The sequence below is a fragment of the Gobio gobio genome (genome assembly GCF_949357685.1).
Source record: "Gobio gobio genome assembly, chromosome: 8".
In the NCBI taxonomy this organism is placed as follows: Eukaryota; Metazoa; Chordata; class Actinopteri; order Cypriniformes; family Gobionidae; genus Gobio; species Gobio gobio.
In genome coordinates, this window is record NC_137114.1 from 24976264 (window position 1) to 25000204 (window position 23941).

General features: G+C 38.6%; 1 protein-coding gene across 1 annotated transcript in view; it reads left to right on the forward strand.

Annotated features, from left to right (window-relative positions):
- Positions 1-3025: 3025 nt before the first annotated feature.
- The window catches only part of nbeab (neurobeachin b), a gene marked incomplete at its 5' end in the record, with an annotated part of 373184 nt that continues 352268 nt past the window's right edge, over positions 3026-23941 (forward strand). Inside the window, one exon of the mRNA XM_079823731.1 lies at positions 3026-3289. Within this exon, the coding sequence (XP_079679857.1) occupies positions 3026-3289 (264 nt within the window). The remainder of the gene's footprint in view (positions 3290-23941) is intronic.

A 23941-nucleotide genomic window follows, 5' to 3' on the forward strand; every position in this document is an offset into this window, starting at 1 on the left:
CTGTGTGGTTTATATAGCATCAGCCTGACAGAATAAAGCCTTCTCACCACAGTGAGTCAAAATGTTTTTTTGAAATGACATATATAGGATCAATAAGAAGAGATCCACGTCGATCCCATTAAACAAACAAACAAAATGATGGTCATGTTTTTAATCACACGATACATCAGTTTATTCTGTGAAACACAACACCTCATGTTTATTATGCACTGTGTCTGTTCATTCAGCAGGCAATGGATCAAACCAGGTCGAATCTGTCATATTAATTCTAAAAGCTTAATAACATCATTAATGTCACTGTAATGCACTAAGACTTTTTGTCTTTCCTGATCAGCTTCATCTAAATAAAAGATTTAAACCTTGCCTCGTGAGGTTGTGAATGTTATTGCTCACTGTCCAAATACTTAATAATAAAGACCCTTTTGAAATTTTAGTTGTCTTCACATAGGTCTATAATTCAAAACAGTGACCCATACTATGTAAGGTATAATGTAGTCAGCCGGTTCAGACGTGGATAATAGCCTACATATTTTTTAGTTTAAAATATTTTATAAAGTCAATAATAGCTACCACATCAATAACATGAAAGTAGCGCCGGTTGCAGTCAGCGGACTGATATATTGTTGGGTAACGGACAGCGAATATTGTCGCCTTCACGTGCTATCAGAATTATACTCGTTTCCTAGTTTGAAAAACATGAACTCAAGTCAAAATTTGAATGGGATGAGCTCGTAATCACGACTTCAAGTGGGGAGTATGAAAATTCCGATAGCACGTGAAGGCAGCGTTAGTAAGGGATAATCCACAGCTAGCTGGATTTATCCGCTTTGTTTCACGTCGGACGGTTCTTTGCCTCCACGTCGTGCATTCAAATTGTTTAATGCACAGCTAGCCATGATTATCCCGCTTAAAACATGGTCGTTTTCCAGCATCGACAACTTAAAGGATTAGTTCACTTTCAAATAAACTTTTGCTTATAATTTACTCACCCCCTTGTCATCCAAGATATCCATGTCTTTCTGTCTTCAGTCGAAAAGAAATGAAGATTTTTGATGAAAACATTTCAGGATATTTCTCCATATAATGGAAGTCAATAGACCCCAAACGGTTCAAGGTCCAAATGAGAGGTTCAGTACAGCTTCAAAAGGGCTTTAAACCACATCAAACGGTACCAGACGATCAATAAGGGTCTTATCTAGCGAAACGATCGGTAATTTTTTAAAAAATAAATAAAGTTTACGTTTTATAAGCACAAATGCTTGCCTTGCTCTGTTCAGTGATGCGCGCTTGTGACGTCACGTAAAACGCAATTACGTTGAAAAGGTCATGCTAGACGCAGGCGCAAAGACATTTGAATATGTGGATACGGTCCTCCTTCCGCTCATTTGTAAACACTGACTCGGTACTTCCGCCTGCGTCTAGCGTGACCTTTTCAACGTAATTGCGTTTTACCTGACGTCACGAGCGTGCATCACTGAACAGAGCAAAGCGAGCATTTGTGCTTATAAAACTTAAACTTTATTTATTAAAAAAAAAAATTAGGCTACAGATCGTTTCGCTAGATAAGACCCTTATTGATCGTCTGGTACCGTTTGATGTGGTTTAAAGCCCTTTTGAAGCTGTACTGAACCTCTCATTTGGACCTTGAACCGTTTGGGGTCTATTGACTTCCATTATATGGAGAAATATCCTGAAATGTTTTCATCAAAAATCTTCATTTCTTTTCGACTGAAGACAGAAAGACATGGATATCTTGGATGACACGGGGGTGAGTAAATTATAAGCAAAAGTTTATTTGAAAGTGAACTAATCCTTTAAAGCTGTTATTGATGTTTGCAGCGCAATATTTGAATGGAAGGGTTGAGGTATTTTCGTAAATGACGGCTTTACCATTCTGCCCGAAGCAGAGATAAAGTAGTGCTTAAGATAACATTTATTTGAATGAATGAATAATAGTATTTATTTGAATTAATTATCGAAAGAGATGCGCGTCTGTTCAGCGCCTCTGTATTACGAACAATGAATCCTCGTTGCTGAGAAGTATAGTGATTCAGTAGCAAAGCTATTTTATTACTAAAAGTCACGGGGCAGCGTTGATATGTTTCGGTGCTTATGAATGTTTTTGTGTGATCTCCGCTCTCTGTGTGCGAGTGACGCATGTGCGTTTGTGCTTCATTGAAAACAGGTACAGCACATTAATATTGAACGGTGAACTGACTTGGAACTACCGTTGAATTAAACAGTTTTATTGCACACCAGCCAATCAGAATCGAGTATTCAGACAGATCATGGTATAATAAGGGATAATCCACGGCTAGCTGTGCATTAAAAGATTTTAATGCACGACGTGAAGGCAAAGAACTGCCCGATGCGAAGCAGATATTTTTTTATTTTATTTTATAAAATAAAAAAGCGGGATACCGCGACTGACCAATCAGAGCCATTCTATGTGATCATATTTTTTTTTTAAATAAAATGTTATAAAAAAAAAAAAAACTAAATCTATCTATCTATCTATCTTAGAAAAAGCAGAGAAACATGTTGCTGCTGCGCTGCAATTTAAAAATCTACAGTGATTCTGCTGCACCCCATGTTTACCTGTTTGTTTGATCGGTAGGGATCCGTCTATATCTTCCCTTCGACCCATGTAGGTGCAGACAGGACGCACACTGCAGCCTACGGTAGTCTACTGCACATAGAGGGCGTTTTCCCAGCATGAGAAACATTTGATCGGTACACCCAGCTGGGTAATGCAAACCCACATACTACATCACTGAACACAAATCAGAGAGGGAAGCAAGCTCAAGTAGCTACAGTGCGGAGCATCTAGACCAGAGTGTACTGTGAACCTGCCACATGCGTTTGGACTCTTACTGCACAGCCGGTGGATATTTAATCACTATCGGAGATTTTTTTGTCCCTCTTTTAAAGTGGCTCAAAATATATCATCGAACTTGATTTGACTAAAAACACCTCCTGTTCTTGATGACACAGCGGTGTTTTTAAACATCGCGGCTGACAGGATATGGCGAGCGTTCAGCCGGTGGCCACGCCGGGCGACAGAGCACCTCATCCCGGCCACAGGCATCACGGAGCCGCCGCCGCGGGCTCCAGTACCGGTGACATGATGATGATGATGTCTTGCTCCGGCTCGGTGGTACTACCGGGCGGGGTGATAAACCCCTCGGTTCCGATCCGGAATATCAAGACGAAATTCGCAGTGCTCACCGGTCTCATTCAAGTCGGCGAGGTCAGCAATAGAGACATAGTGGAAACAGTGTTGAATCTGGTAAGTGTGACTCTTTGTGGCTGTGTTTCAAACCCTACTCACTACGTAGACAGCATTGCTGCGGCTCTTTGAACGATCCAATGGGCTCTAGATAGGCAGCTTTCCAGGTTTTGCGAACCGACTTTGGGAGTCATAACCCCCTTGAATGAATGATGTTGTGACATTACACACAGATTGTGAGTGTTCGGATGCAGCATTTATTTTGTGCCCTTATGTTCTCATTACAGTCACTGGCATATGGCAAAGTGTCTGTCATACTTATTAACCAAACAGGTGTCCTACTGTAGTCAACATGCAACCTGTGTTACTATCTTGTTTTATACAGTCTATGGTTAGCTACTATCCTACACTGGAGGGAAATAATATTTAAACATCCTTAAAGCAAGGTACAATCTATCTTTTGTTATACTTTCTGTTAACAACTTGGCAATGGTGGAAGAAAAATAAACTTATTTTAAAATGCATTCTCCGAAAACATATCTTGTTTGAAACAAGTTTGCTTCTCAAGTAGGTTACATTTTTCATGTTTCAGTGATGTTCAGACATTTTTACTGGACAATGACATCTAGCAAAAAAATAAATAAAACATAAAATAAAATCAGGACTATTTTCTTTTATTTGTTTAATTTATACATTTTTGGCAGTGTGTTAAGATATGTTTGATATTGAGTTATGTTTTTGACTCATTTAACATGTTCTGCGACAACAACAGCAACAATGTTCAAACATTCTGTAGAGATTGCACAATTCCTTTCCAGCATTCTCAAACTTGTACAAAATAAGAGATAGATTCAAAGTAATGTGTCTCTATTTGAAATGCCAATTTTTTGGAATTTCTGTAAAATGTGTTTTTTCTTTAAAGTTAACTTCCTTTTGTTTTGTTCTTTCATATATCTTTATCATGATAAATATAATATAGTACATGCCACCTGAATATACAGTATATGCCGAACATTGAGAATACTTTGATTTGACTATGTAAAATCTGGCAGGCTGCATGCTAGCTTTATGCACTTCAGTCTTAAGTTAATAGTCTATTTGCTGAGTGTTTGTTAAAATAGGTTTTCATGGAACACACAAGACCTGGACCTGGGTGTTTGGTCAAACATTTCTTATTCTTTAACCGTGGTAGGCTATTACAAAGTTTTTGTACTCGTTGTGATTCTTAGTTAATAGCCCGAGTAATGAGCTGTCAGGCAAACAACACTAACTTGCTGAAGTAGTCTAACCATATTAAGATCCGTCTGCTTGTGATTTTCAGTAAACGTGTTCGATTTGACAATCACAGAGTTCACACAATTTGATGCATTGAACTGAGGAATATAGATTAAGAAACCAGAGGCTTATCCAGCACAGAAAAATCTCAGGATCAGGTGTTTCTTTTGTGACTGCTGTCTGTCTCACACAATGGCAGCTCATGGTGAGTCAAGGAGGCGATGCTGTTGACAGCATCTAGACAACAGGTCTGTTCCTGAGCTCACAGGTGCTCCTGTTTACGGCACGCCAGGGTGCATTTCTGATTTGACAGTGGAGGGAATAATTACTGTCCCTCCCATGGAGACCATTTGCCAAGGGTTCTTCAGCCACCATGCACAAAAACATGTGCATGTTTATTTTCATAAAGAGTGTTTATCAGTCAGTCAGTTGTTTTAGCGAGAGAGAGAGAGAGAGAGAGAGAGAGAGAGAGAGAGTTTTGTATACCTTTGTGGTGTTTTAACAAGTACTCACACCTAGGTTTGTTAAAGGTGTGTAGGTATATATATATATAATATATATATATAGAATTTTTTTTTTTTTTTTAACCTCCTCTTGTGCTATTGCTTTACATTGAGTTAAAGGGATAGTTCACCCAAAAATGTAATTATCCCATAATTTACTCACCCTCAAGTCATCCTAGGTGCATCTTTCAGACGAATACAATCAGAGTTATATTAAAAATATCCTGGCTAATTCAAGCGTTATAGTGGCAGTGAAGGGCTGTCTAAAATGTGAATTTTGCAAAAAAAGCTCATCCATCCATTATAAAAGTAATCCACACGGCTCCAGGGGCTTAATAAATGTCTTCCTGAAGTGAAGCGATGCGTTTATGTAAGACAAAATCGATATTTAAAACTTTATAAAGTAAAATATCTAGCTTCCACCAGACTGCCTTCCGTATTCAAGTGTAACGCCTCTCACAGTTTCCAAACCATTATAAGAAAATATGGACGTAGTGTCCGTGACGTCACCCATAGGATTCTGATGAGCAGTTTGGACGAGATGACCATCTTGGCAGCGCGTCATCGTTCGTCACTCCCGGATAACAGAAAATGAGCAAAAAGGCGGGACGTGGGCGGAGCTGAGGTGACGTGATGACTAACAGACAGCAGATAAGTGGCTATCCACCTGTCACTCAAAGTGGCCACGCCCTTAATTATGCAGAACTTTAATGCTTTATATAATGTAAACGAATGAGTTATAAAAAAATTCACCCCCCTCACAGTTGTCATGAAGGGCAAAATTAGCCATATAGACCAAAACCTCAATTTGTACCAGGCTGTAAACATGTTTTAATCTGCTGTAAAGTTGGGCATTTTAACATGGGGCTCAATGAGATTCTGCTCCCTTTTGGAGCCTGTCCCTAGCAGCCAGTCGATGAATTGCAGTATATGTCACTTCCGTATTGGCTTCAAGAGAAACTGCGGGAGGTTGCCGCTTGTTCCAAATGCGTACGATACGTCTGACATCATACGCCGTGCCAGTAATGTTTTTTCCGAAAGTTGAGTATGGAAGGCGATCTGGCAGAAGCTAGATATTTTACTTTATAATGTGTTAAATATGTTTTTTTGTTTTTTTTTGTTTACAAAAATCCATTGTTTTGCCTCAGAAGGCCTTTATTAACCCCCCCGGAGCCGTGTGGATTACTTTTATAATGGATGGATGGGCTTTTTTTGGGCTTTACATTTTGGGCTGCCATTCACTGCCATTATAAAGCATGGATCAGCCAGGACATTTTTTAATATAACTCCGATTGTATTCCTCTGAAAGAAGAATGTCTTATACACCTAGGATGGCTTGAGGGTGAGTAAATCATGGTGAGTAATTTTCAATTTTGGGTGAACCATACCTTTAAGACAATCCAACAGTGTTTACAAAACTGACAAAAGTGATGTTCTATTATATGAACAAAGGTTAAAGTCGGCATGAAACGAAAGTTGTGACACTCTGTTCTTCCCTATTGTGACATATATCTGAGTAAAGCAGCTTCTTGAACTAGAAATAATGTAGGACTTGATTTTTTCTATTGGGAATCTATTGGATTGTTGGTCGTTTGCTATGGCTGCGATCTCATGTGAATAGCAGGTGGACATATAACTTTTAACATCAACATTGAACTTTTTCTGCAACACTGAAAGACTGGTATTGTTAAGTCTTTTTCATTGTAGTGAGTGACAATTTGAAACTTTTCACTGTTAGATCAGCAGTTTTATCCAAGCCCTCTTTTTTTATTAGTTTATCGTGTTAGAAATGTCACCCTGAGCGATCCAGGCCCAGCTCTCCGGTGTGGCACACTGCTTTAACCCCTACATATCTGAACCTTGATATTTGCAGTCTCATTGCACCTGCTCCAGAGTTTAATTACCGGCCATTCTGTCGCAGCAGGGAGCGAAGAGATTATACTGGGAAAATGTGTTGCCGCACTTGGCAAGTCAGGGCAAAGACATCGTCCTGTGACTCTAAATGACTTTCGATAGTCTCAATGCAACCCTGACGTCTCTTGAGTAACCGAAGTGAGAAGAACAGCACGCCCAGGCAAATCTCACCTTTCTTGATCCGAGAGAGGCGAATTCACAAGTCATGATGTGACTGGCAAAGTGAGTCGTTCCAGAGACAATTTTGAGAAGTGCACAGTCAAATTTTGTAGCGTGAGTTTAGTTACAATCACACCGCCATTGTGTTTTCATTCACACTGCTTTTCTTGTCAGCGTCTCAGAAACACAGTATATGAGAAGAACAGTAGTGTGGCTGCTTTGATGTCTCGATTAAGAATTGATCGCTGGAGTCTCTAGTGTGCAATGACTCAGAGATGTGTAATGGAATTGATCCCGTTTGATTTACTTTCGCCGTTTTGACCGAGGCAGCACTCTCACTCCACTTTATCGTATCGCTAAATCTGATCCAAAGGAATGAAACGGTGGGAAGTTACACCTTGTTTGTCACATTGTACTTTCAGCGTACTTTAAATCTTGTGTATCTGATTCTCAGAGAGACTTTGACAAAGCAACTCCGTCATTCCGGAAGTAAGACGTGTCACAGGCATCCCTCGTGTGTTGGACAGGGCGATGTGTTCGAGCAGGAACAGGAAATAGGGCCATCAGTCAGCCTGGTATAAGATACCTTGGCAGAGCCGGCAAGCCGGACTCAAACTAGCAGAAGGAAACTAGGCACCCAGTGTAAAATCCAAACCCAATATAAATTCCAACTCTATTTTTTTTCTCTTTACAAGGACGCTGCTGTTACCCTTGGGCTGGTTGAGTTAAAGCTCAGACCTGTGTGTGGTGAAACTGTGACTAGTCAGAAACCGAGAACATTAACAATTAAGAAGCTCTTTCAAGGATTTGAACAAACCGCAAAAGAGAATCTGTTCAAAGCTGGATCTAAAAATGCATTTTGTAAAATTCTGTGAACCAAGTCAGAAGGATTCCATATTTTATGAAGGACTTTCAATGAAATAAAAAAATGTGTCTAGAATATCTAGAAAATGTTTCTTCTGATCTTTTCTTGTGAGTGTAGTTTTCAAAGTATGCCTGAGCACTAAATTATAAATTAAAATACATTTACAAATCTTGTTTAGAGAGAGAAACGGATCATAATTGTAAGTTTATGCACAATGTCATTTTAAACCTTTTATTTATATATTAATTTATAAAGTAATTTTGTTGTGCTTTTGTAATATTTATTATTTTTTGCTTTTTTTGAAATATTTCTATTCAGCTTTAATGTTTTTACATTTCAGTTTTAGTTCAGTTTACTTCAACTTAAAGCGATTTTATTTCAGTAAGTTGCCAAAGCAACATTTCTATATTTTTATCTAATATTTGATATTATTTCAATTAATGCAAAGGATTTTTTAAAGTTTTAATTGGGAATATCAATTGCCATGTTGTTGCTATGGTTATCTGAGTGGTTGTTTACAACAAAAATGAAAATTCTGTCATCATTTAGTCGCCCTCATGTCGTTCCAAAAGCTGTTTATGGACAATGAAAGTCAAACAACAGTGGACCCCATTGACTTTCATTGTATGGACAAAACACAAAGACATTCTCTATTCTGTTCTATTCTGTTTGCATTGATAATTGCGCCTGCTTATGCATAGATGGTACCGTACTTACTGTCCAATGTACAAACCGCAAATGGACAATGGAGAATTGGAACATTGGGTTTGTAAATGCATTGTGTCCAGTGTAACCTTTGTTTTTTCCAAGAAAATATCCCTTGGGAAAGAGTTGTACAATAAATGGAGCAGAAAGACAAATATGTGTTGAGAGCATTGTCTATTTCCAGAAGGTCGTTTTTTCCTCTTAGAGATGGAGGCTGTATTCAATCTTTGATGTGGAGATTAGATTTGTTCTGTATTTTGAGCCTGTGCATTCTGTGTGTTCAGCCCACAGCACTATAAGCCTTAGAATAAGTCTTAGAAATATCTCTGAAATGTTTTGCATTTGTTACTAAATTTAACTACATCATTTTATCAGCGAAGGCTTATGGATGGAGAAAGGGAGGGTTTTTATTTCTTCGATCAAAGTGAATCATTCTAGATAACATTATGCTGCTCTTTTTTGCCCCCCCCTAGACTTTTATACTTGTCTACCCACAGCGAGTTAAATTTTTGTTGGGCATAAGTGATAGTTTCTCGACAAATGAACTATGGTCAGCGGCTGCTCAATTTCTGTCAATACTGTGGTTCCACATGGGACATGGTCTTGCCTCAAAAGGTTATTTGATGACCATGCTTACTGTGAATCGCCTTGAAGTTTGAAAGTGAACAGGATTGTGTCCATTAGAGTTGAAGTGATAGTTCATTCAAAAATATAAATAGTCATTATTAACTCACCCTCATCCATTTCCAAACCCACTTGCTGTTATTTTTATCTGTGAAACTAGGGCTGTTCGATTATGGCAAAAAAATCACAATCATTTATTTTGGTCAATATTGAAATCACGATTATTGGTGGGTGAAATGATCAAAGTCGTATTTCATGATATGAGTAAATTTAAATGTCAGTGAAATTTCACAATTATCAATACTTCTGCAAAAATGAATACTAGGTCAATTATTGTAAGTAAACAGTCCTCAAAACAGTTACTGAAGACAAGTAAACATAAAATATGAACAAATAAACTAAATACAAACAGAACAGAACAAAAATATAAATGAAATAGAGTTCTTTAGGTTTTTCAGGAAGATGTACTAACAGTGGTATTCAGATAAGTAATAGCCTACAACAGAAATTGAATAAAATAATCAAGTGTAAAATAACACTGCTGTATACATTAAATATAAACATATCCTTATTTAAAACGTATTAAAAGTTATTCATTCAAGAGCAGTGAGTGATTTTATCTTTGTCTTTTCTTGTTTGATTAACATTAATGACAGCAGTTGTGTGGCTGCTGTCACTTTAAGAGCTGCATGGATCCATTATATACTGTTTCAAAGACACTCTCGCAAATGTTTACATTGACTTAAGACATAACTGACTGTTTTTCCGAGGATACTTACCAAAACGGAATTTGTATGTAGGCTATTTGACAGTTTAGGTGCGTATCTAAAGCCCATATATAGGGCCCTATGAAATCCGTTTTATTTTTTCCCAAATTCCATTTTATTTTTTCCCAAATTCCGTTTTTTCCGTTTTAATTTTTGCTAATTCCTTTTTTTTTCGTTTTAATTTTTGGGAATTCAGTTTTTTTTACCCTTAACTTTTATTTTAGTCGTAAAAAGAGTGTTTTTAATGTTAATATAATAGAACATAAAACATAAAATAGGAATGACCTTAAATTTATTGAGGTAACAAACATCACATTTACTTTTCAGGACAAATACTGCAACATAATACTGCACTCTAAGCACTTCAAGTCACAACTAGATATTAGTGCTGTGAATTGATAATTAAAAAAAAAAAGAATTAATCACATTTTTTTCTGTAATTAATCATGATTAATTGCAATTAAAAACATTGGAGTTTTTTATATTTTGATATTGTAATAATTTCAGTTACTCTCCAAATTAATTTAGAAACAATTTAAAGACAGCATATTTTAAATGTGTTGTAATGGCATCTTTTTATGAATGAAGGCCAGTATCACTGATATTAATGTCTATATGAAACATTGATGACGTTACATTACAGTATAACCGAAAGCTACCAATTTCAACATTTATTAGGCTTTAAAAAAACTTTTAACTTTTAATTTAATTGAACTTAAAACAATCTTTACATAAATCTATTATAATAAATGTTATATTTGCCTGTGGCCTTCCCTCTCAGACATAGTCTACACAGAAATTGAATAAAGTTATCAACACCTTTCTTAACTGCATAAATAATAAGTGAAATATAGATTAATCATCATTAAAGCTACAATCTTCTGTTCCCGTTGTTCTTTGAACATTAATGACAGACATTATCAGTGCTACTGTCACTTTAAGAGCTACCTCAGCCAAACATGATGTGGATAATGCTGCCTTCACGTGCTATCGGAAATTTGATGATTCCGACTTCTGAAGTCGTGATTACGAGCGCATTGCATTCAAGTTTCAAAATGTGAGGGCGTTCATGTGCAATGTTTACCTAGGAAACTTGTATATTACGATAATTCCGAGAGCACGTGAAGGCAACATAAGACGCGCTGACCCGCGCATCTCATTTCCTCTCAAGTTCATTTAAGGCATTATTTCCCATACAGTTCATTAAAGTGCATTAAAAACAAGGCAAAATACAGCAAGCACTCCCTGAGGGAACTGCTCGGCTCGGTACTGAGGGCTTATCGTTGAGTTTCTTAACTTTTTCGCCGACGAAAGCAGAGCCGTGGAGCCGCTTCGCCACACTTTCAGTGTTTTGAAGGAGGAGCTGAAATGACGGGAGGGGTTGTGCTTTCCCAGATTTGCTTCCCCCGGTCTGCATTTCCCCAGACATACGTTCTTCTCCCACACAAAACCGCATTTCATTCCAAATATGTCAAATTCCGGGAAATTCCGCGTTAACAATAGATTCCGCGTTAATATGCCAATTCCGCGATTCCGTCCGCGATTCGGTGATCACGGAAATCATAGGGCCCTACATATACTTTGCGTGTGTTTGTTTCGTCCAAGTGTGCCACATGAGTCCTGAAAAGTGAAGGTGGATGGATGCCGTATAGGTGCAGTATAATAAACCCCGCCCTCTCCATGCAAATTACACACTTCAAATACATTTTTTCCAAAGATGTTTCTGTAATTTTAGGCAGTTTTTATCACGCTGGTGTTAGTTCAAGTGTTTGTTCTTTAATAACTTTGGTGTTAGTTAGTTATTTGATGCTATAAAAACAGGGGTGCGATGTTACGATTGATCGCTGAGATTGACAGCTTCTCTGAGGGAAGTAGAACCCGGGAACTTTAACTTTAATTTCTACATTTCAATAACTGTTTATTTCACAAAAAGTTCAGGGGCGTGTGATTGATTAGGCGGGAGCAGTTTATGGGCTGGACCTTGATATCGGCTCCGCTTCACGCTCACTACTGTGCAGACTCAGGCTCAAGATGTCAGCTCCATATTTGGACCAAATATGGCGGCTTTACTGGCGCCTTTTCTTACTACAATGGAAAAGAGTGAAGGTGCGTTGTCCATCTTTTTTTACAGTCTATGGTTCCAACCCCGTCTCGGAGTGCGTGTACAGGTGGCCGCATATGGAACAGCGTCCCTTTTGTGGCTTAATGCACTTTTAATAACACTGTTTAATATCAATTACATCCAGCAGTTTAGCAAGAGTAGACTGCATTTTACAACACTCACTTATTTGGCCGATTTGGATGTTAAAGGATTAGTTCACTTTTAAATAAACTTTTGCTGATAATTTACTCACCCCCATGTCATCCAAGATGTCCATGTCTTTCTTTCTGCAGTCAAAAAGAAATTAAAGTTTTTGATGAAATATATTTTTCTTCATATAATAGACTTCAATGGGCTCCAAACAGTTCAAGGTCCAAATGACAGTTTCAGTACAGCTTCAAAGGGCTTTAAACGATACCAAACGATAAATAAGGATCTTATCTAGCGAAACGCTCAGTTTCTGTGAGAAACCGAGCAGTATTTATGCAATTATTTCACTTTTTATCAGACGAACATGATAATCTCTGAGCTCCGCCATAACTTCCGCTAAGTGAGGTCAAAATACGAACGTGGTCATAGATATATCGATCGTAGATACCTCATTCTACTGATCAGTGCAGGCGCTAATGAGGCATCTACGTATACATCTATGACCATGCTCGTATTTTGACCTCACTTAGCGGAAGTTATGGCGGAGCTCACAGATGATCACGTTCGTCTGATAAGAGGTAAAATAATAGCATAACTGCTCGGTTTCTCACAGAAACTGATCGTTTCGCTAGATAAGACCCTTATTCATCCTCTGGTATAGTTTGGTATCGTTTAAAGTCCTTTGAAGCTGTACTGAAACTGTCATTTGGACCTTGAACTGTTTGGAGCCCATTGAAGTCCATTATATGGAGAAAAATCCTGGAATATTTTCATAAAAAAAACTTCAATTCTTTTTGACCGCAGAAAGAAAGACATGGACATCTTGGATGACATGGGGGTGAGTAAATTATCAGCAAAAGCTTATTTAAAAGTGAACTAATCCTTTAAGTTGGGCTTAGGATGGAACGAAAGTGCTCCGCTGTTACTGTGAAGGAATGAAAGTGCGCTGGACGGAATGCAGCAGAGGCACAATAATCGTTTTACCTCGATTATCCTGTTTTCATAATCGTTGGTAGACAAAATCGAAATCAAAATATGATTAATTGCACAGCCCTATGTGAAACTTAGTCATTCATTTGAGAGTGAATCATTCAACTCAGTGTTCAGCTCTCAAATAAAAATGGCTCCTAAATGGCACAGGTTTGATGTGATGACAAGAACCCATGGCATCTGATTTCAGTCTTTTTCTCACCCAAAGAAGAAAAAGCGCCTTTTTGTCCTTTGGTCACTATAAACTGTCATTGTGTATGGAAAACAGAGTGCAAAGATTTTTCAAAATTCAAATTTTATAGCAGTATACAGATTTGAAACAAGGGTGAGTAAATAATGACTTTTTTTTGGGTGAACTATGATGAACTCTCTTAAATGATTGCATAACCTCAGCAATAAGCCGACTTTTTCATGAAAATGAGTAATAATGAGCTTGGAGGTTATGCTGTTGCCTCTAATTCCCTTCAACAGTCTGATTCCTATACAAAGCTATTCAGAGGCCTAATCGACAACAAATATCCATCATTTCCGCAGAAGCGAACACAGGAACCCTTAACGAGAGAGAGAGATCTCGCAGTCATGTGCTACAAGACTGAGTCTTGACAATGTGCCTTATCTGGGCTAATTAAGAACGACTCTGTCGTTAATCTCCCTCTGCCGCGAAGTCTGAAATGAAAGCTGTTATACTGATAAAGTGGGAATGTTTCACCCTGTAGGTAGCTTTTATTGCTTGAAAATTGTTAAATTAGGTTAATGCGAACAGAAATCTATTTGTGGTATAATCGTGCTGTCTTTAACAATCACTGCTGCTTTATATCCATGTGGATTTCCTTTACTCAGTCATATGTTAGTGGAATAGAAATAAATGCCATAAAATTAAATGCTAACAACTGGGTATATAAACGGATGTTTCCAATCTCAGAATGTACGTTGATAAAGGCCGATTGTATTTACTGTTCTAGTTGTTTGCTGCACTTCTGCCATATTAATCAAGGCCTGAAAGAGATGACATCCACCTTGACCCTACCATTGTGGAGACAATCTTTTCATTCGTCATTTTCAAAAGAAATATGCCATATGAGCACTTACTCTCAGCACTGGGTCAAAGTTTACAAACCCTGTTGTGGTTTGTCTCTCATTGCTATTGCTTAACCATTGTATTAAACTCCAATGTGTTTCTCACACTGTTTGTACTATGCACTTAAATTTTGCAGCTACATTAAAAAGTGATCAGTTGACTTTACTTTCTAACCCATTGCCTAATGCTTTTTTTTCAATTACGCATTAAGTTTATTTTAAAATTATTAAATAAACTTCATGCATAATTGAAGGTTTCCTCACCTTTTTACGTTTAAAAAAGTGACTGGATTTTGCTAAAAAACAATATTAAATATTACCACATCTTAATAAATTTTTTTAAGCGTTTAGTCCTGCGACTTTCAGTAGACAAACAGGTGAAATGAAGTAGGATTCCGGGCAATACATTCCAGATTGTGTGGATTTCAATTGAAATGACTGGATTTTGCCAAACAACAGCTTTAAAAAATATCTTCACTCAGTAGACAAAACAGGGGTAAAATCCCATTGATGGAGGATTCTGGGCATTATTTAGGGACCAAGATGTCCTTGAGAACTGTGCTTTTTTGACCATGGCGAGTAAGCAACCACCAAGCAATGTCCTAGTAACCAACTAAAACACCTTAGCAGCCGCTTAGTTTATTTCTGCTATTGTGTCCTCATGTGGGACAAATCTTTCTCTGTTCTGCTATCAAATATAAAGTTCTGTTGGTCCTTGATATTGCTACGCGCAGTGCTGAGAGCCACCAAATTCTGATAGTGTTGACCTGCATTTGCTTCAACTCTCCTCGCTGTCCCAGATGAAATATAGGTTTTAAAACTGGAATTCATAAGCTGGCTAGAGCAGCTAATTTTTCAGAGGTCAGACATGCTTACTGCCAGAACGCTGGTAATGAGGTTCTAGGTTTGTTTCTGTCGCCCCACTGCGCTGTGTGCTTGCATGGATTAGCAGCTCCCCTGGCTGCCTATAAAGATGGAATACCTGGGGTAGGCATGAAAACCCCCATCAAAACTCAGTCACCAGGCTTTCATAAGATTTAAAGAGCTGTTTATCTGACTGTGCTAATAGCATATGAACGCAAGTTTATTTGCTTTTCAGTATTCAACTTAATGTCATAGGTAATGATTTAATTTTTGTTTTCTGTTTTTAGTTGCTAATTACATTAGCATAATGTTAGATGATATTAAATGTCTGAAGTGTGTATTTTTTTTCTTATGTTAAATACTTTTGCTAGTGGCAGTTTAATATGCAGAGACGATAAGTAAGCTATTCACAGATTGATTTTACTAACACACACAACAAAGTTGCGTATCCTAACACAGCTGACAGAGCATGATGTCACCGGATTTTAACATTTAACATGAAATCGCGATGTTTAAAAAAAAAAAATGTATATGCAGCTTGTCAGTGAAACAGTTCTGTGATCAGTAGTAAATGCTGGGCCATCTGAAAGCACTTTGAGTTTGAGTCGCTTATAACGTGCATTTGAAAAAGCAACACGTGCCAAACATCTTTCCAAACATGAGAAGCATTTATGAACCTCTTGTCCAACAAAAGATAACATTTAATAACATGTTTGTACTCCAAACTCACTTGATCATGTCAGTTGAGTGTTTGAAAACATCTTGAAGTGAAATGATGTGGCTTCTTACACAGAATAAGGCACACAACATATTATTTCATAGGCTTTATCACTGTATAGAATGCTATGTTGTTTAGCATTGAAGTTTAAATATACTTTATTATCATGAAAAAGGCTGGAAAAACAGATAAACCATATTGTCGTAGTCCTGTGTTTATAAGTCATGTTTAATAAATCAAAGTGTTTCAATCTTCTGTTTGTTCAGCTACAGCTATAGTATGATGCCCATAGGGCAGTGGTCGGCAACTGGCGGCCCGCAGCCAGATTATTTTGATAGCGGCTGGTTCTGAAGTAAATCTGTCATTATAGTGTAACGGAGGCCAGCTAGTGAGAGCTGTGCAGGTAAACTCCCCTGATGCCAAGAAATGCTCTAGTGACAGACACAAGAGGTTGCAGCCTTAAAGCTACACTATGTAACTTTTCCGTCCACTAGAGGTCGCCTGTTCAAAACAAAGGCGTAGTTTGATGACGGCACGTTTGAGCGCAGAATCTCGGGACATGTGGTCTTCACCTCACAGCCGGTGGGAAACAGTCAGGATAGGACTCGAGCAGAAATCATGTTCATGGATGCGATTATTAACATTACTGTAGTCTGAAGTAGAGCAGGAGCGAGTGTTGTGGAGCTGAGCAAGGCCGCAGAAGCGATTGAAGAGCGGGACTGTTATTATGGCATAGTCGCTGGCGGGACTTTTATTATGACACGGTTGCCGTCTTTTCGGTCCTTTTGCTACTTCCTCTTTTCCAGTCATGAGTCTGAGGTAACGCAGCTCTGTTTATCGTATTAGATATATCTGAGTGTGTTGAAAAGGAAGTTATGACGTTCGCTTGGCGGCTGCTATGACACTTGTTCACTCTGCAGTGAGAGTAAAGTGTTTCACTGAATAAAACCGGAGACCGAGGGTGACGCAGATATGACGCAATCGACAGGCGACTCCCTCACACGCATAGCTCACACGTCCCGGTTCCTTGGTTAAAATAGCAAATTTCTCACGATTTACAAATAGTTTAAAACATTTGGGATATTCTAAGTACTCAACTGAACAAAATATATAACACTGGCCTAGTGGTTTCTGGATATTTTACTGCAAAAATCCTACATAGTTCACCTTTAAGCCTCCTTGTTAGAGCATCTGACTCCCATGCGGAAAGACCTAGGTGAGATTACAGCAAAAACCGTCCATTTCAATCCATTTCTCTTTAGTGATTTTGCCTTCAAAAAAAGTACGAGAACGGTTTTGCAGCAATGTGTTGATTTTGGGAGGAATTGAGAGCTTTTAATTTGAAAAGTTCTGAAAGGCATTCAAAAGAGTCTGTGGAATGGATTCACCTCTAAAATAGCCGTCATGAAATGAGTGGTATGAAAAAACGAACAGTGAACCATTGAAACGTTTTCTTATAACGCGGGGCCTCAGCACCTACACGTGAACAATAAAAAATCAAATGCAGCTTCCTTTTTATAAAAAATATAGACAAGACAACCAGCAAAAAAAGGTGCCATGCTTCGTCTCATGGTGCTGTATGGTATTATATTCTTTACAAACAGCGACAACTTCGTTGCAGATAAGACACACCGGCTTTGCATTCACAAAACCAGGTAGGATGAACGCAGTTGTCTTTCCATTCTTCATTGTATGCCCTATTTTTGCAGTCATCTTTCCATTTGATAGTGCCATTTAAATGTTAACATCACTGCACACAATGTAATCGTGTACCTCCAACAGGCAAACAATAAAAAAAAAAATTGTTTACTACACAAGGATGACAAGGAATAATTCTGAGTGTAAAAGTAGGCTACGTCAAATAATTATTACAATAAGTTAGGCTCCATTGTGTAACAAGCAAATTAAAATACACATTTATTATTCACAATATGAAAAGAGGAAATAAAACATTGTTTGCTAAGAGCATGACTCAAACATGTCATTAATGGGCTTATTCAAGTCCTCTTTTATTTTTTGAGTTATTTTTATCCATTCCGCGTCTCAATCCATTCCGCGTGTTTTAGCAAGGCGGCCTGAGTTGCAAGTTGGTGAATGAAGATACTTGCCAGGTTACGTGTCGCTACCGCTTGATTAATTTATCCAATTTTTTAACAGAGTAACAGCTCACTAGAGTAATAGCTCACTACCAGCTACAAAATACGCTGTAACAGGATGTCACAGGCAATTCTACTTGCATTTTTCATCAATTAATTTCTCAAATTATCCCTTGCCTATGTTATGGGCCGCCATCTAATGGCATCTAGTGGCCTGATGATGCCAAATTTACTTGCCGACCCCTGCCATAGGGATTTCCTGGAATGACATGCACAAGAGCGCCCTCTGCCTTTCAGGTGGAGCAGCATTCACTACCACATAGCCGTGTGTCACTGACAAGCGCGCATAATAAAATCACAGCCTTTGCCTAACCACGTACGGTTTAATTTAGATTAATCGTGCAGCCCTAACCAAAATGCATAAAAAGTTTTCAGTGTTTACTTGAAAACAGTGTAGTGTAAACTGCCCCTCAACCAATGACGTTTAGTCGGGGGGTGGGACTACCTGTCTGTCTGACCAGTGCCTGACAGTGCTCAGGAAACCTATTTGAAAATAGTAATAATTTTGCAATCCCTTATTTTATATGCAGTGTTTGCACTACCATTCAAAAGTTTGTGGTCAGTAAGTAAAAAAAGAAAAAAGAATAATACTTTCAACAACAGGACATTAAATTGATGTGTGACAGATTCGAAAATAAATAAATGCTGTCAAATAAATTTCTATCATCTATCTATCTATCTATCTATCTATCTATCTATCTATCTATCTATCTATCTATCTATCTATCTATCTATCTATCTATCTATCTATCTATCTATCTATCTATCTATCTATCTATCTATCTATCTATCTATCTATCTATCTATCTATCTATCTATCTATCTATCTATCTATCTATCTATCTATCTACCTGCTAAATATGTTATTTTTGTTTTTCTTAAACAAAGAAAATATTGTGAGAAAATATTGTCCTTATACTGAAAAGAGCACAGACTAATGATTAATTATTGATTTTCACAGACAAAGATAATTGTGAATGTGCTGATCATTCCATTAACGATTAGCTATATGCCAGGGAGGTAAAGTGTTAACATTTTCCTGAATTAGTCATGTGCTGTCTTCCGTGAACATTATTTATAGGTTAATTTAAAACCAAACTTTTGGGAAGACCCAAAGTAAAGAGCTCACCTTTTAAACTCTTCTCCAAAGCTATATTCCAAACTATTCCAGTCATGAACGAGTGCGGATAGCAGACCATGCAAATGTGACCTTATGGACAGTCGATACACAAGACTAGAGAAGCAGTCAAGGAAATAATGGCTACCCAAGGGTTTGGAAGTGAAACAGCTGTTCAGCTAAATTAAATCTGCTGATTTCATGGTGAAATTTGATGGTTAATGTGAGAGTTGTGCTTTTCATGCATATCTAGTGAGTCCTGTTAACGTCAGACATAAAGTGTAACTGTGTCCAATGCATTAGTCACAGTCCTCTGGCATTGTGTGTAGAGTTCTGGAATGGTACGCACAGGACTGTTGCTTCAGCAAATACATATTTGCCTTTAGAAAACGGGAAATGACACAGCTAATCCGAAAATTCTCTTTTTGATCACAACACATACATGAAGCTTATCACGAATTAGCCAGATTCAAACCTCATCTGTTGCACCCCTGAGTAACGACAGAGTCCTATCCTGATTGGATGGGCTTATTTTTAAAGGACATTTTAGGGGCATCTGGCCTGTTTTTAATCTTACATGAAAAACTGAAGTCTGTGTGACTCACAATGAAAGTAAATGGCTGCAATGGTGATTCATGGGGTAACTGGGCTGCATTTAAAATAAAAAGACAAATGATGAGGTAAAAAGATCTTTCGGAAAAGGACAAATTGGAAGGGTTTTAGAAGCACAAATCTAAGCCTAAGCCATTGAAATGACTAGGATCAATTGTAATTATTGGTCACATCTGAAATTGTTCCCTATATTCGGGGATTTCACCAAAGTGTGCTGTTTAATTTTATATATATATATTTTAGATATAGATAATTTTGGGAAATAATACAAATAATAGGCATTCAAATTCAGTGAGAACCTCATATGACACTTACTGACTGAATAATGCATAGGCCTATATGTGTGCATTTAAGGTTTACAACAAATCATATATATCGAGTTGCCTAGGTAAACATTGCACATGAATGCCCTCACATTTTGAAACTTGAATGCAATGAGCTCGTAATCAAGACTTCAGAAGTCGGAATTATCAAATTTCCAGCAGGCAACATTAGTTCTCCTAGGAAGTTTGTATTTACAAGTTGGAATGTCGTAATTGTGACGTCAGGTGTGTTAAAATCACTTCGGCCTGAGCAAGGTAGTGATTTACTCCTCGATCAAGGTTTTCAACCCTACTTCTACAAAATGATAAATAAAGAATGTGCCTGCGATGTGTTTTTGTGTTTGTATTCAGTTAAAGGGTTAGTTCACCCAAAAATGAAAATTCTGTCATTAATTACTTACCCTCATGTCGTTCGACACCCGTCAGACCTCCGTTCATCTTCAGAACACAAATTAAGATATTTTAGTTGAAATCTGATGGCTCTGAAAGTCCTCCATTGGCACAATGCACGGTTCACTCTCAAGACCCTTAAAAGGTACTAAAGACGTCGTTACAAAGTCCATCTCACTACAGTGGTTCTAAAATAACTTTATGAATCGGCGACAATAGTTTTTGTGCGCAAAAACACCCTAAATAACGACTTACATAGTGATGACGATTTCAAAACAAAGCATCATGAAGCTTCGAAGCGTTATGAATCAGTGAGTCGAATGATGATTCGGATCGCGTGTCAAACCGCCAAACTGCTGAAATTTGGCAATTCAAACCGCTGAATCGACTCAGTGATTCATAACGCTTCGAAGCTTCATGATTCTTTGTTTTGAAATCGTCATCACTATGTAAGTCGTTATTTAGTATTTTTTTGCGCACAAAAACTATTGTCGCCGATTCATAAAGTTATTTTAGAACCACTGTAGTGAGATGGACTTTGTAACGACGTCTTTAGTACCTTTTAAGGTTCTTGAGAGTGAACGTGCCATTGAGCCAATGGAGGACTTTCAGAGCCATCAGATTTCAACTAAAATATCTTAATTTCTGTTCCGAAGATGAACGGAGGTCATACGGGTGTCGAACGACATGAGGGTAAGTAATTATTGACAGAATTTTCATTTTTGGGTGAACTAACCCTTTAATGAAGGTGCTGTAAACTGATTTGTTATATAATCTATCATACCGTATTTTTTACATGCAGATAGTTTTATTGCAGATTTAAAAATGGTACATTTCAACAAATTTTAATAGATACTGTATCAATTGCATCCGCTATGTTTTCTCACTTACACGCCCCCAAACTTCTAAACTTTGGTTTTGCAGACATTCCCACTCGTAATTACAACATTGTGATGGCATTTAACTCAATGAGATCTTTTCAATGTAACTTGAATAGTGTGGTCACATTTACAGCTGCTCAACAAAATATTGTGGGCAAAATCCAGCAATTTCAGTTGGAATCTGTGGAGTCTAACGTGAAGGCAAAAAAAGTTCCACATGCATTTCGCCTGTGTTGAAAATGGGTCTCGCAAATTTGCCACGTTCACCAACAGAAAGAGTTGAAGTGAATAAAATATGAAACAGACCTTTTGGAAGATTGTATTATTTAACTGACCTCATGATATGGAATTGCATTTCTTTTTTCAAAATATTTATGAAAGAACTAAAATAATAAAATCAAATAAGTTCTGAAATAACAATAATAACTAAAATGTTGGTAGAGTTAAACCTGTTGTACCTCATGCAGCACAAGCAGTGTCTTTCTTTCTTTATATACTTATCTATTTGATTTTAAGTGGTGAAATGTTCTTCATAAATCCTAGGTTGTCATTAAGCTAAAGTCCAATACTGAGAAGATGTTTATGGTGTGGGACCAGAGCTTAAAGGGAAGTTAATGCTCCGTGTCTTCCGCTTTCCTCCCCACCGACTCCATCTCTGATCTCACAGAACAGCAGGCACTGAGCAGCGGAGCGCGAGCAGCTCGCGTAAAGCCCCAGACCTCTGGGAGGACCCTGGGCATGTGTGCGCCTATCTCTCGTGCATGCCTCGTCCATGCCCTCCGCAAGACGGAGGATTTAGTGATGATGAAAAGCTGACATTTTTGGAACAATCAGGGATCATTGCGTTGCATCAGCCCTCTGTTTCTAGTCAGCCGGGTTGACAGATAGGGCTGTTCCGGAAGGGCCATATCAGTTGCAGGCACTGGAATCCGTTTATTACCAAAAACGGGTCTTATTTTTTGCTGGAGATGGCTTGAGGGGAAGATTTCACTCTCCGTGTTTTGAGCGCACAGCTTTTGTACTTCACAGGAAGCATTTAAAATTCATGTTGCCCCAGTTTTGCCTCTTGCCGGCAAACGGCACATCAGAAATGAGGCACAATGTCTCCAATCATTGAAATAAAGCTGCTCGTTTTATTTACAGTGCAGTTCACAAGATAAAACACATGGTGTTCGTGAGGGGTTTCCTCCCATGGGCTCATAACCAGATTCTCATTGACAGACCTAAGGCCTGTTTCACAATGAACCCACGTGCAGAAGTATTACTTTTAATGCCTGCAGTAAATTATGAAAATCTATCATCAGCCTACATAAAATAGAATCCCAAAGTGTAGTTTTACTTACTTAATCAAACTTAATCGTGTTTTTGTTATATATAATTTTTTTTAAGTATGCCTGTCCTACATTTGTGGATTGAGAAGCTTGAGAAACAATGAAATATTAAAACCAGGTAATTTCTTTAAAGTATAATATGCTGTTGTTGGTCGTCTGCGTGCTGCCAAAGGTAGGTTGCGAGGTGGAGCCGCTGTGGATTGAACTTGTCGGTTCAGCGTATCCCACAGCTGCTCAATTGAGATCTGGCGAATTTGGAGAGAAGGGCAACACCTTGGCTAGAACTCTAGTTTCTCAAACATCATTAGGAGCACCACTGTCATGAAGGGGTGTGCCTGGTCTGCTACAATGTTTAGGTAGGTGGCACGTGTCAGATTTACGTCCACATGAATGGCTGGGCCGAGGGTTTCTCAGCAGAACATTGCCCAGAGCATCACACTCCCTCCACCGGCTTGTCGTCATCCTACAGTGTATCTTGGTGCATCACTTCCCCAAGTAAATGGCACATGTGTACATGGCCATCCATGTGATGTAAAAGAAAACAGGACTCATTGAACCAGACGACCTTCTTCCACTGCTCCAAGGTCCAGTTCCGACACTCGCATGTTCATTGTAGGAACTTTCAACGGGGGACAGGGATAGGCACTTTGATTGCTCCCTGACTATGCAGCCCCATACACAGCAGAGTGTAATGTACAGTGTGTTGGGACACATTCTTCCCATCCATCCATCATCTTCCGCTTATCCGGGGCCGGGTCGCGGGGGCAACAGTCTAAGCAGAGACGCCCAGACTTCCCTCTCCCTAGCCACTTCCTCCAGCTCCTCCGGGGGAACCCCGAGGCGTTCCCAAGCCAGCCGGGAGACATAATCCCTCCAGCGTGTCCTAGGTCTTCCCCGGGGTCTCCTCCCGGTGGGATGTGCCCGGAACACCTTTCTGGGAAGGCGTCCAGGAGGCATCCGAAATAGATGCCCGAGCCACTTCAGCTGGCTCCTCTCGATGTGGAGGAGCAACGGCTCTTCTCTGAGCTCCTCCCAAGTGACCAAGCTTCTCACCCTAACATTCTTCCCATTACTAATATAAACATTTCAGATGACTTGTGCCACCTTCTGTAGGCTTGGACCAGATGGGATGGCCTTAGTTGCTCTCGTGCATCAATGAGCCTTGGGCATCCAACACACTGTCCCTGGTT